The sequence below is a fragment of the Dromiciops gliroides genome, chromosome 4 (genome assembly GCF_019393635.1).
Source record: "Dromiciops gliroides isolate mDroGli1 chromosome 4, mDroGli1.pri, whole genome shotgun sequence".
NCBI lineage: Eukaryota > Metazoa > Chordata > Mammalia > Microbiotheria > Microbiotheriidae > Dromiciops > Dromiciops gliroides.
In genome coordinates, this window is record NC_057864.1 from 143,064,936 (window position 1) to 143,077,761 (window position 12,826).

General features: G+C 37.4%; 2 protein-coding genes across 2 annotated transcripts in view; one reads left to right on the forward strand and one right to left on the reverse strand.

The window, feature by feature from the left end:
* The window catches only part of ERO1B (endoplasmic reticulum oxidoreductase 1 beta), a 61,402-nt gene that overhangs the window by 5,823 nt on the left and 42,753 nt on the right, over positions 1 to 12,826 (forward strand). The gene's annotated exons all lie outside the window — the stretch shown is intronic.
* On the reverse strand, positions 9,825 to 10,250 carry LOC122753842 (40S ribosomal protein S25-like). Its single transcript, XM_044001567.1, has one exon. It carries the CDS (start codon positions 10,248 to 10,250, stop codon positions 9,879 to 9,881), a length of 372 nt encoding a protein of 123 aa, XP_043857502.1. The 3' UTR covers positions 9,825 to 9,878.

A 12,826-nucleotide genomic window follows, 5' to 3' on the forward strand; every position in this document is an offset into this window, starting at 1 on the left:
TACTTGGAAAAACTTGTGCAATCTTATAAAAACAATGGACTGAGAGTTCAAAATTCAGGTTCTAATCCTGTTATATTATGTAATTCCTTTGTATTTTAATTTTCCTTTCTAGAAGATGAGGACAGTAGGGAGGAGCAACTCTGTCACAGAGGTGTTAAGAGAAAATCCAAGACACTTTTCCTGTTAGCTGTAAAAAAAAAATGAACACATTCCCCCTCTCCCCTTCCTCCCCAGCCAAGGATTTAACCCTTTAGGCCTAGACTTTAAATTTTAAATTTTTGATGGGGTTCTTTCAAAAATATAAGTGCTTTCATACTTCCTGAGACAATTTATTGAATGTAATTTAACCTTTCTTTGATTACTCCGGTGTAGCATTATGGTTATTGGTTATTGTATTGTGATATAGACACTTTGACACTTTGAATTTATAATCTCATTAGAAAGGTTACATGGATCACACCACCTTCCCCCATGTCTTTTTATCTTGTGTTATTCTTCTAATTCTCTTAATATCTTGGCTTTAATACCTGGCTCCTATGGGCCAATTGATAGGGTATTTGAAGGCATTTAAACAATGGGAAGTGCCCTCATGGTACAGAGAAAAACCTGGAATCAGGACTAGGTGGGGAAGCAAGGTAGAAAGGAGATTGGTAGCTCTTCCAAAAGCTGGGAATTCACTACAGAAGATGTCAGAAAGAGGGGCATCTACAAGGTGTATTTTTCTTATGTTGACTTCATGCCAGCCTTGCCTTCCTTGTGCCAAGGTATTGCCATGGAGCCAAACAGATACCAGTATTGCACTTAGGACAACCCAGTGTTGCACTTGGGTTGTCTATCTATTGTGTGTCTCCACTCTATGACTGTCTCACCTACATCTCTGGTCATACATTTTCTCAATAATATCTTTTATGCTACTCCGAGAGCAGTTGTTGTTAATTTGCTACAACCTACTGTGGTAAAAATTATTTGTGGTAAAGATTAATATCACAAGTTTTAGCTGAATCATTTGGGAGGGGCCACACCTGGCCCACCCTGAGATGCTACTGAGCAGCTTTTGAAGGACCTCCCCTTTTGGGGGAGGAAAACTCCACTGGAAGGGAGGCAATTTACGGTGGATGGGGAGTTCAAAAAAGGTCAGTCTCTTTTGGCCTAGAAAGCAGTCTGGTGGCACTCGGCTCAGTGGTAGGGTGTTTTGTGCTCGGTCGTGGGTGTGCTGATTCTCAGCCCCAGCGGGCAGTTCGGGATTGGTGAGTTTTATGAAGGAAAACCCTAAATTCCTTTGAACTAGCTTAATCTCTGGGATCGCATAGGCTAAGTTTAGAGTTAGAGTTAGAGTTGTCCATCTGTATTTCTACTTATTTCCCTAATTGGTTTTACCTCTGTGGTCTAATTAATTCCCAAGCAATAAAACCTGATCCTTTATGAACTAAAGCTCAGAGGCACCTTTTCTTATTGGTGTGGGAGGAATATATAAAAAGGAAAGTTCAAAGGGGAAATTAAACCTAAAAGAGTCTCTCATATTTCCAGGACCCCAATATTAAGGTGTCACCCTAATACGCTCCGTATATCAAGTTTTGGCCCTCACACTACTTAAGCCTGATATTTTTATATATATATATATATATATATATACACACACACACACATATATATGTGTGTGTGTATGTGTATACACTATTTTATGGGTTGGGTTGCCTATCCAGCTATATTTCATCCACTTTGTTTTTTCACTGTGAATGTCAGGCCCAGTCTTCATCACATTCTTGTGGATTTCACTGAGAAGGCTTTGTAATTTTCCCAAGCTTGATGTAATTAATAGAATGTTATTTGTGAAGTTTTTATAGCACCAGCAAATGACCTTAGTTAAGCATGTCTTCTTATTTTACACCTCATTTGATGTCAGTAATCAATGGCTCATTGAACAAAATGATCGTAGTCACATCTGTCATAGGGTTTTTTGTATAATTCTAATGTGTTAGACATCTTGTTTGGGTAGAGCTTTCAAGACTACATTTGCCTTGCCCAGTAAAATGCTTTGCAAAAATTAGTAAGCTAAGTAGAAACAGTAGGATCTTTTGTTTTGTATTTTGTGTCTAGTTATGGGAGTTGATAGTTGCATCTTCTCTCCTCCAGTACAGCCACTACCCTGGTACAGGCTCTCATAATCTCATGGTTGGACTGTTGCACTAGGATGATGGTGGGTTTGCCTACCTCTAGTCTCTCTCCCCTCTAATCTATTCTGCACTCAGCCACCAAAGTGGTTTTCCTAAAATGTAGGTCCAACCACGTCACCCTTCTACCTAATAAACTATAGTAGCTCTTTTCCACTTCCAGGATCAAATACAAAATCCTCTATTTGGTGTTCAAAGCCCTTCATAATTTAGCTCTCTCCACTTTTCCCATTTTCTTAAATCTTATGCCCCACAATATACTCTTCAGTTCAGTGGTACCAGCATTCTGTCTATTCCACAAACAAGATAATCAGTCTCTCATTCCAGGCATTTTCTTAGACTCTCCCCCTTACCTGGAATGCTCACCTCCTCATCTCTACTTACCAGCTTTCCTAGATTCTTTCTAGTCTCAACCAAAATCTGGATTCTATAGGAAGCATTTTCCAACCCCTCTTAATTCCAGTGCCTTCCCTTTGTTAATTATTTACCGTTTATACTACATATGGCTTATTTATACATATTTTTTTTGCTTTCTATCTCCCCCTTTAGATTATAAACTCTTTGAGGACAAGGGACTATCTTTTACTTCTTTTTGTATCCCTAGTACTTCACACAGTGTCTGGTCCATAGTAGACACTTAATAAATGTTTATTGACTGACAAATCAGTATTACCATTGTTGATGTGATGGTCATGACAGTACCCTAACTCAGAATCTGTGATTATGAGACCTAGGCTCTGACTTGTACACCTTACCCCTATCTGTCCATTCATAATAGCTTCACTTATCTTTATCCCACTCTACCCTCTTCTTACATTGTGCATTATGGAATCCTTGTTCTATTGTTAATACATTCATCTTCATGTTATACTTTTGTTCTCGAGAAATTATTTGTCATGTAGGATTTAAATTATTAAAACTTAAAACTGTACTAAGGCTTTTGGGATGTCTTGAATATTTTATGTTTAATCTTTTATGTGTATGTGGTTTATTATCAAAAGAATGTAAGCTTCTTGGAGACAGGTACTGGTTGTTTTCTGTTTGTTTCTCTAGTGCTTAACATAGTTTGTAGCACATGCTAGGCACTTATTAAAACCCTTTGAATTGAATTTTCTATATCTCTTAGTTGTATAATAATGAAGATAAAAGTATTAGACAAAATAGGGTGGGAAACCTGACTGTATATTTCTTAAGTTTTCATCAAAGATACCCTCTTAGACTCTTATCAGATGTTTAAGATGAGAAGGTAGTTAAATGAAGGTTATTGTTTTCTCAATCATTTTGGGAAGAATGGGAAGGAAGAATAAAAGCATCATCTTTATTATTCTTTTGAAATTTTCTCCTTTTTTGAGATAGTCTGAAAAGAATGCTTCTCAAACTGTCATTTCTAGGATGTATTTCTTAGGTATATATGTTAGGTTCAGACATTCTTCCCAATTAAATATCTTTAAATTACAATGCCCCTTTCTTATGTAATATATGGATTATTGTCATGGTATGTCGCCCCACTATAGATCACTGTAAAGAAACAGACTGACCAGTTTTATTTGCCATTTGTTGTATGTCTGCTTTCATTTACAGATGATTTGGGAGTAATCTGATTTAGGTTTTACATTTTTACAGATTCTTTTAACCTCAAGTACTTTTCTGAAGCTGATACTACTTACAGTCTTTTCTCATTTCCTTTTGTAATGTTTTGCAAATGGACCTGTGCTCTAATCAGTGTTGTCTTTGGTTATCATGTCTCTTTCTACAAACAGATAAAAAGCTTGAGGCAGTTTCTGACTTCTTTTGGTCTCCTTCCTGTGTTGAATTTTAGATATTTTTAATTCACTAGAAACAAAGAATAGTCAATGTTTTTACTTTTCTTCATTTCTCAGCTTTTGGGGGAAAGCAACTAGTTTAGATAGATGGGATTAGGGCTGCTGTAGTCATGCAATGTTCTTTAGCTTTTCCCTTTGTTATGATCTCTTTGCCATGCAGACCTAACAGTATTGCTGGGTCAAAGGATATACACAGCCCCATAACCCTTTGGGCATAGTTCCAAATTGCTCTCCAGAATGGTTGGATCAATTCACAACTCCACCAGCAATACATTAATGTCTCAATTTTTCCATATCTTCTCCAACATTTATAATTTTTCTTTTTTTTGTCTTATTAGCATGTGAGGTGGTACCTCAGAGTTGTTTTAATTTGTATTTTCTAATTAATAGTGATTTAGAACAATTTTTCATATGGCTTATAGATATTTTTAATTTCTTCATCTGAAAACTGCCTCTTCATATCCTTTGACCATTTCTCAGTTGGGGAATGACTTGTATTTTTATAAATTTGATTCAGTTCTCTATATTTTAGAAATGAGGTCTTTATCAGAAACACTGACTATAAAAATTGTTTCCCAGCTTTCTGCCTTCCTTCTAATCTTGGCTGCATTGGTTTTGTTTGTGCAAAAACTTTTAAATTTGGCATTTCATAGTCTTCTCTATCTCTTGCTTCTTTCCCTTTTCATGGATCTGAGAGGTAAACTATTCCTTCATCTCCTAAATTGCCTATGGTATCACCCTTTATATCTAAATCATGTACCCATTTTGACCTTATTTTGGTATATGGTGTAAGATGTTGGTCTATGCCTAGTTTCTGCCATACTACTTAACAGTTTTCCCAGCAGTTTTTGTCAAATAGTGAGGTCTTATCTCAGAACCTGGAGTCTGGGTTTATCAAACATCACGGTACTATAGTAATTTACTACTGTTTTTTTGTGTGCCTAATCAATTCTACTGATCTACTACTTTGTTTCTTAGCCAGTACCAAATAGTTTTGATGACTTCTCCTTTATTCTAGTTTTAGATTTGGGATGGCTAGCCCACCTTCCTGTGCATTTTTTTTTTCATTATTTTCCTTGCTATTCTTGACCTTTTGTTCTTCCAGATGAATTTTATTATTTTTTCTAGTTCTTTAAAATAATAACTACTACTTTTCTAATCAATTGCTACCCGTATATAAGATCTGTTAAGTTTTGTTTTTTATGATATCCTTGACAGTCCTTGTTTTTGTAATTTTTTATTCTGAATTTAAACATCAAAAAAGCATTTCCATGCACACAGCAGAACACATAAAAAAGAACTTCTGTATGAAATTGTTTCCACTTGTTTTAAAAAAAAAACATTTTGCTTGTAGCTTATAAAACTTTCCTGTTTGTCTATGCTGTTTTAAATTTCCTTATGTTCTTTTTTTGTGCATTTAAAAAATGTTAAATGATCCTCTAAAATTTTTGCATCACTGTTACTAGCCTTTTCTCTCCCTTGTTAATTTTTTTTCAGTCTTTTGATTTTGTTCCAGTATTTCTTGCAGTTTCATGGAGTCATTGATTTCTGTTTGTTCTTTTCTAGTTTTCAGGGATTCATTTCTTGTGTTATGTTAATCATTTCTCTTCTAAGCTACTTATTCTCCTAATTCGTTCTTATCTTTTGCTTAATTTCTTCTAGATATTTATGTAGTCCTTTTAGAAAATCCATTTTTTTTTTCTTTTGAGTCCATAGTTGCTACGGAGTTAGATTTGAAGGAATTTTTTTGATACATATTTGGTGTTTGGTTTACTTATCTCTCCAGCTTTAGTTTGTAAATTGGAGTTTTATGCCAGTCCCATGTTCTTCTCCTTGTTACACTTTTGGCTTTGTTCTTGTCCTGGGTCCCCTGGGAACTTTTTCTGACCCCTTCCAAGGGTTAGACCACTTTGGATGTTTGAGGTTCAAACCCCCTGTGCCTGTGTTATACTATTCTGGCCCAACTGCTGCTGGCCCTCTCCTATTCTTCTTTCCCATCACCCCCAACCTCCCTTTTATTCCTCACTCTGGGGCTTCACTTCTTACCCTGGAGCTTTTTCAGGGGAGCTTTTTACTCTTGTTGCCTCCCGGCACAGTGCCTGACTGACTTCAGTGTCCAGTCTCTGGTCATTTTGATGAGTATATAACTTGAGGATTCCCTGCCCCCCCCCCCTTCCTGTTCAACTCTAGGCTTCTGGCTGACCTTTTGTGAAGCTCTGGGACAGCAATTTTCACTTGTTACAGTTTCTCACTGGGCTTCTTGATTGTTATTTGATTTGATGAAAACTTTTCTAGGTTTTGCTGAAGTACATGTGGGAGCTGGGCAGTCTGCCTTTTGTTCAAGCAGCCATCTTGGTTGGAAGTCTGCCAGCACTCTTCTTAAAGTATTGATGATGTACAGAAATTATTTTTCTGAGTTGTATATAGCTCTAGAGGGAACAGAATATAGGAGTTAGGCTTAATTTACCTTTGTATAATTATATACAATGAGGTCCCCACCCCCACTCCCCACACTCCCAGCTGAATTTCACTGACAAGTATGGCTTTATAGTGCCATATTGATATTCTTAGGTACTACTGAAGCACAGGTAGCTATTTGCTCTCTTTTATTCTGGCCTCCCCTGTCTTTTACATTATGCCAGTATTCTTCATGAATTATAGAATTCATACAATCATAGAATTTGAGAATTGGAAGGGACCTTTGAAGCTGTTTAGTCCAGTTAGTCATTAAAAGAATCTTCACCATATTATACTCGACAAGAATTGTCCAACCCTAACTTGAAGAATTCCAAGGAAGGGGGGGCTATCATCTCTCTAGGCAGCCCCTTCTACTTTTGGATAGCTCAGATTTAGGAAATTTTTACTGACTGAGCCTCTTTGCAACTTCCATTCATACTGTAGGTTTTGCCCTCTGGATCCAAATTGTTATGGGGAAAATGGGGTAGGGGGTTTGGGTAGGGGTAGGTTTGGGGTCCTTAGGAATTCCTCTTTAAAGAATTACACCCTCTTGCACACAAAAGCAATTAGAATAAGATAGTTTATTTAGGGGCTGGGGAAGGGAAGGGAAACCACGAGAGAAATCCTTGGACCTCTCATGGGGAGAAAGGCATGGCACAGAGCATGACTCTGAGATACCAATCTCTTCAAGCATGAGACAGGCAGATACTTTTATAGAGGACTGATGGGGGTGACCATCCGACTGTGGAAAGTTCCCTTAGTGAGGGAGGACCATCCCCCACTGGTGGTGGCTGGAGGAGTTAGGTGAGGGGTGGCTGGAGATCTCTCAAGCCATCTCTACACAAAAGCAGCAGCCATACCCAAACTTAACTCCCCAAGGGTGAGGGAGAATGGAATGAAGGGTGAGGGTCCCAGAGCTAGCACCGTCCAATCTGGTTCCACTTATCTCTTTAGGTGTGTCTGTCCTTTGGATTAGTTCCTCAAGGAGAAGGTTCTTTGATGTGCCCATAACACAAATGAAACACATCTATTCTCTTTTCTGAATAATAACTCTTCATATACTTAAAGATGGCTATCATCTCTCCCCTGAATTTTCCCTTTTCCCTGTTAGCTATGCCCAGTTTCTTTAAAATGTTTCTAATATGACATGAGCTAATAGTCCTTCACTATCCTCATTGCCTTCTTCTGCTCATTCTCTGTTTCTTTAAGTCCTTAAGCTTGGCATCCAGTACTGAACATAATACTATAGAAAGAATAGAGTACAGGAGAGCTATTATTTCTATAGTGCCTATTGCAGCCCAAGATAGCATTAGTTTTTTTGGTTGCCACATCACACTGTTGATGTCGGTGTTGATGTGATATTGAGCTTGCAATCCACTGAAACCATCAGATATTTTAATAACAACTCCTGCATATGCCTTGCTCATCTTTTTACTTATGAAGTTGAGCTTTTGACTTCAGTTCAAGACTTTTTATTTATCCCTACTGAATTATATCTTTATGAGAATCAGCCCAATTTGCTCTAGCCTTTTGAGATTCTTTTTTTGGATTCCTTACTCTGTGATCTATTGTATTAGCTTTTCTTTTGTGTTCTCTTTAAATTCCAGGATTCCACCTATGCTTTTATCTAAGTCATCCATAAAAACTTAAACAACAAAGGGCCAAGTGTAGATCTGCAGTATACTCCAGTGAAAATTCCTGCCACATTAACAATGAACCATTAACAACTATTTGAGTCCAGCCATCCAACCATTTCTGAAGCCATCTTGATTGTACAATTGCCTAATCCTTATCTCTCTATCTTCTCCACAAGAATAGAATGAGCTACTTTGTCAAAAGCTTTCCTGAAATTTTGTTAAAATAAACCTATGGCATTTTTCTCACCTGCTAGTTTTGTAATCCTCTCAAAAAAGGATAAAATTGTAAACAAGGCAAGTCAAGAAGTTGTGAGAAAATAATCATTAATAACTGATTTCTTGAGAGGACCCAGAGATGAGTTTCTGTCTTTTCTTCCACCCTACTCCAGAAAGTCCAATTCTCCTTGATTTGGGACAAACCCAAGGCAACAAAAGAAATAGGGATAGATTGTTTTGTCTGGCTCAGTGAAGGACTGGTGGGATCAAGCCACACCTAGATAATGGATTTTGCTTTAAGCAAGTTGAGCGAAGAGGGTCTTTTGCATTCTTTTCCCCATGACATCTGTAGAGTTCATTTTAATGTGAGCACCTTCGAGTCATGTCAACCAGTGGAATTGAGTTATATAATGATCCACCTCTATCAAAAGAGTATAAAAACCCCTGGGAAGGTGCCAGGAGCTCTCTAGGCTCTCTCTTTTAGGACAGTGTTAGGTCTTGTAGGTCTTCTGAACTCTCTTGGGTCTCCTTGAGACCATGTGCTGTCTCTCTGGGAGACAGTGTGGGTGTTCGGGGGCTTTTCTCCTGCTTGTGCTAACTGGCATGCTGAAGCTTTCTCACTGCTTTCTCTACCATATGGTCTGAGACCATGAGAAGTTTGGGAGACTCATGGTCAATCCTTTACTGGTCTTATGTTAATAAATTAATAATATGCTTACCCCAAACTGATATCTTATCAATAGTAGCTAATATTAAAAAAAACACAGAGTTATTAGGTGCTTTGCTTTTGGGGGAAGGGTGTGAAGGAAAGAGAGATAACTGACTAATTGAAGCTCCCTTTATTTCTATATCATGTGTCTACCTCAGAACTATGAACTGTTTCCCAAACTCCTCATCTAGCTCCTCTTTCTGTCCAGGTGGGCCATTTACTTTTAAGGGGGGAAGAAAACAAGCAATTTAGAGATAATTTTGGTGTAGTGGCACACTGAAAACTTTAGGTGAAGGATTCAAAGAAATGAACAATGTCTTATTTGGTAACCTTTTAAAAATTGAAATGCAAGAGAGAATTTAGGAACATTATAATAAAAATATGATAAATGGTACCTTGAAGGCACCCAGAGTTATCTCTTAGCGTGGGTCCAAAATAATTTTTACTTTTATGTCTTTGTTTCTTTCTTGGTACTTCTGAAAATTGTTTGAACAATGATATTCTTTAATTTGTTATTGATTACCGTACCTTTTTGTTTTTTTTTAAATGTGAAGGTTGAAGATTCTTTTATATTTATTTTAAAGGTAGATCTAAGAACTAAAAAAAAAATTATTTTTTGGTTACATTTTAAGTTCTGAGGTGTCTCCCTCCCTCCCCACCTTGCACCAGAAAAGGCCATTCATTATACACACACACACACTTTCTCTCTCTTGCTTATGTGCAATGTGATTGTTCTCAGAGTATTAGTTCCTTTGAATGTTAGAAGGCAGTTCTGATTGGATATCACAGTGACTATATGGGGACCTTGGAATTTTAAGTCCAATAATTTTATTTTTGAAAATGTACACAAAAATGTTGAACCATTTCATGCATCTTCAGCAGCTGGAGCATCTCCACCCTTGGTGTTCCTAGTATATATCACTTGTGTTCTGTGTTTGGAAACCAGCTTAATCAGACCTTTACTAAGCAGTTCTTGGAGGGCTGCACGGGCTAGAGAACCCCAAATCTTCAGTCTTTCTGAGACCACTGCGGGGGTAATACGTTTATAGTTGGGGACCTCCTTGCAGAGTTTGTCATACGTTGCTTTGTCAAACAGAACCAAATTGTTGAGTTTGTCTCGCACTTTTCCCTTGGACCACTTCTTCTTAGCTTTGTCCCCAGACTTGTTCATGGGGTCCTTGTCCTTCTTGGCCGACTTGCCGGCATCTTTCTTCTTCTTATCATCCTTGGGCGACATGGTGAGGCTCCAGGAACTCCTGCTGCTGCCACCTCCACAGACAGAAAGAAGGACCTTGGAATTATAACAGATGTTTGAAGTTGTAAGTTTGCATACTTACTGTTAGGTCAAATGAAGATGAGCTATTGTTTTCTAATTTGGCCAGTGTTTTTTCATTCTCCTCTGAAGTGGCATCTTAAAATTTCCAAAGTGAAGGAACTTTTTTCATTAAAAAAAAAAATCAGCAGATTAAGATTTTCACCAATCCAGTCTATCTCTCACACTACTGCCAAAATAATTTTCCTTAAGCACAGATTTGATCTTGGGATCATCTTATTCAATTAACTCAAGTGACTTCATATTGCCTCCAGAATTCTCCTATAATACAGCCTGGTCCCAACCTATCTTTCCAACCTCAGTAGACTTTACTTCCTTACCATACTCTGAGATCCAGCCAACTATCTTTTTCTCAATGCCTCATTTACAACTCCTCTCTCTGCATTGGTCACCCTCTATGCCTAGAGTTCACTCCCTTTTTATCTTTTTCTTATAGTGTCCTTCTCCCTTTAAGATGCATCTCCAGCACTATATTCTACAAGAAGTCTTTTCTGACTATTAGTGTCCTCCCTTCCAAACTACCTTATATTTAATTATATTTATAGCATATATATTTTATGTACTTTTTAATCTTCCTTATTGAAATGTAAGCTCATTATAAGTTTGCTTCTTTGAATTTGTATCACAGTGCTTAACCCAAATAGGTGATTAGATACTTGTTGAATGGTATAAACTGCTATTGCTTTTGATGTTTTCTTATCCTGTGTCATTCTTAACTATGTCCTTCCATAAATCTTCCATAAGAGTCTACACAGTATGCCAGTCCTTCCTATAGGTTGGTCTGTATGCCTGGTGTGTATGTGTGTGGGGGAATAACTGGCTTACCTCTTTTTCGGATCATATATTTCCTGTATGTTAGCTCTTATATCATCTTTTTTTATATGTGCAGAATGACATTTTTATAGACCAGTGCAACTATTAAAATACAGGACTAACTACCTTACTTTAGATACTAAGGCAATTAAACAAATGAATATTTAAATGTAACTCTTTTGTGAAAGGCTCCAATGGCATGAAAAGTAATGTACATTTTGGAAGATTTTCTTCTTTTTTGCTTTTCCATATCTACTCAGGAAACCTGGGAAGATCCCTGTCTGGTACCACCCACCATATTAAGACAGACTTCCCCCTTGAAAGATTGCAGTTCACTAGACCACAGAAGAAAGGGTTTTTTTAATTGAAAAAAGGAAAGAAGGAAAAATGGAAATCCTATATTGTATAGCCATTAGGTCCAAAGATCATCTGTGTAAAATTCCAGTCACTTAGTCCCCAGTATGATACTTCTTTTAGTTGACATCTTTTATGTGCTGTCTTCATCCACCACCTTAGTCTTTCCTTGAGCCCTGTGGCCCTCCCCTCCCTCCCCAAATCTTAAGTTGTTTTCTTTTGTTCACTGCTTCCTGCCTGCTATAGCTCACAGCCATACTGGATCATAGGATCAGTAGTTTAGACCTGGAAGAGATCTTAGAGGTTTTCTGGTCAAACCCTCATTTTGCATATGAGGATACAGGTACAGAGAATTACATGACTTATCCAAGATGACACAGGTAATGAGTAAAAGAGCCTAGGTTAGATAAAGGTGCTTGGGTTTTAGAGCCACTATGCCATGTGGTGGGATGGCTTTCTTCATCCTTAGCTGCTTCTGGAGAATAGCTCTAGGTGTTTCTGCTATTCTATTTTACCACCACTTGGTGAAGCCTTAGTTAGTCTCACATTTCACAGGGCAGTTATTTTTCTGCTAGAAGAAGACAGACTCTTGCAGTTCTCTCCTATTTCATCTCATCAACTGACAGTGACTAAGTTGCAGTTGTTTTGTGGTAGTTATAAAAAATACTTTAGTATTATATTATGGGATGACCAAAAATCCCCTGAAATAATGCTTCTTGTTTCAGAGTACAATTAAAAAACCATTTTGTGAACACATTTATTTGTTTCAAAGGATACCTTGACCCATACTTTCATTTATTTGTAATGTGGGTTTTTTAAAGAAATAATTCAGCTCCTCCAGAATTGGTCATTGGACAGACACCTTAAGTCAAATTAGTTGTTGATGGTCTAAAAATTACTGTGTGATTGATTCCTATACCTTCCATCTCCTTTCCTTTCATTCTGCCACTATTACCTTAGAATCAGAAAAGAGCCACCCACACAGGCTAAGAATTAGAAACTAAAGGGATGCCCATCAATTGGGGAATGGATAAGAAACAAAAAGCAGGATGATTTCAGAAAAACCTGGAAAGAATTACATGAACTGATGCTGAGTGAACAGAACCAGAAGCATGTTGTGCACAGTGACAGCAATATTGTTTGATGAAGAACTGTGATCAGCAATACAGTGATCCAGGACAATCCCAAAGGACTAATGAAACATATTATCTGCCTCCAGAGAAAGAACTGATATTGAACACAGATTGAAGCATGCTATTTTCACTTTTTTTTGTCGTCTTGTACAAAATGACTAATATGGACATGTTTTACAT

Excerpts from the sequence above, each read along its gene's own strand:
- LOC122753842 (XM_044001567.1), bottom strand. The coding sequence starts at position 10,250 with ATGTCGCCCAAGGATGATAAGAAGAAGAAAGATGCCGGCAAGTCGGCC.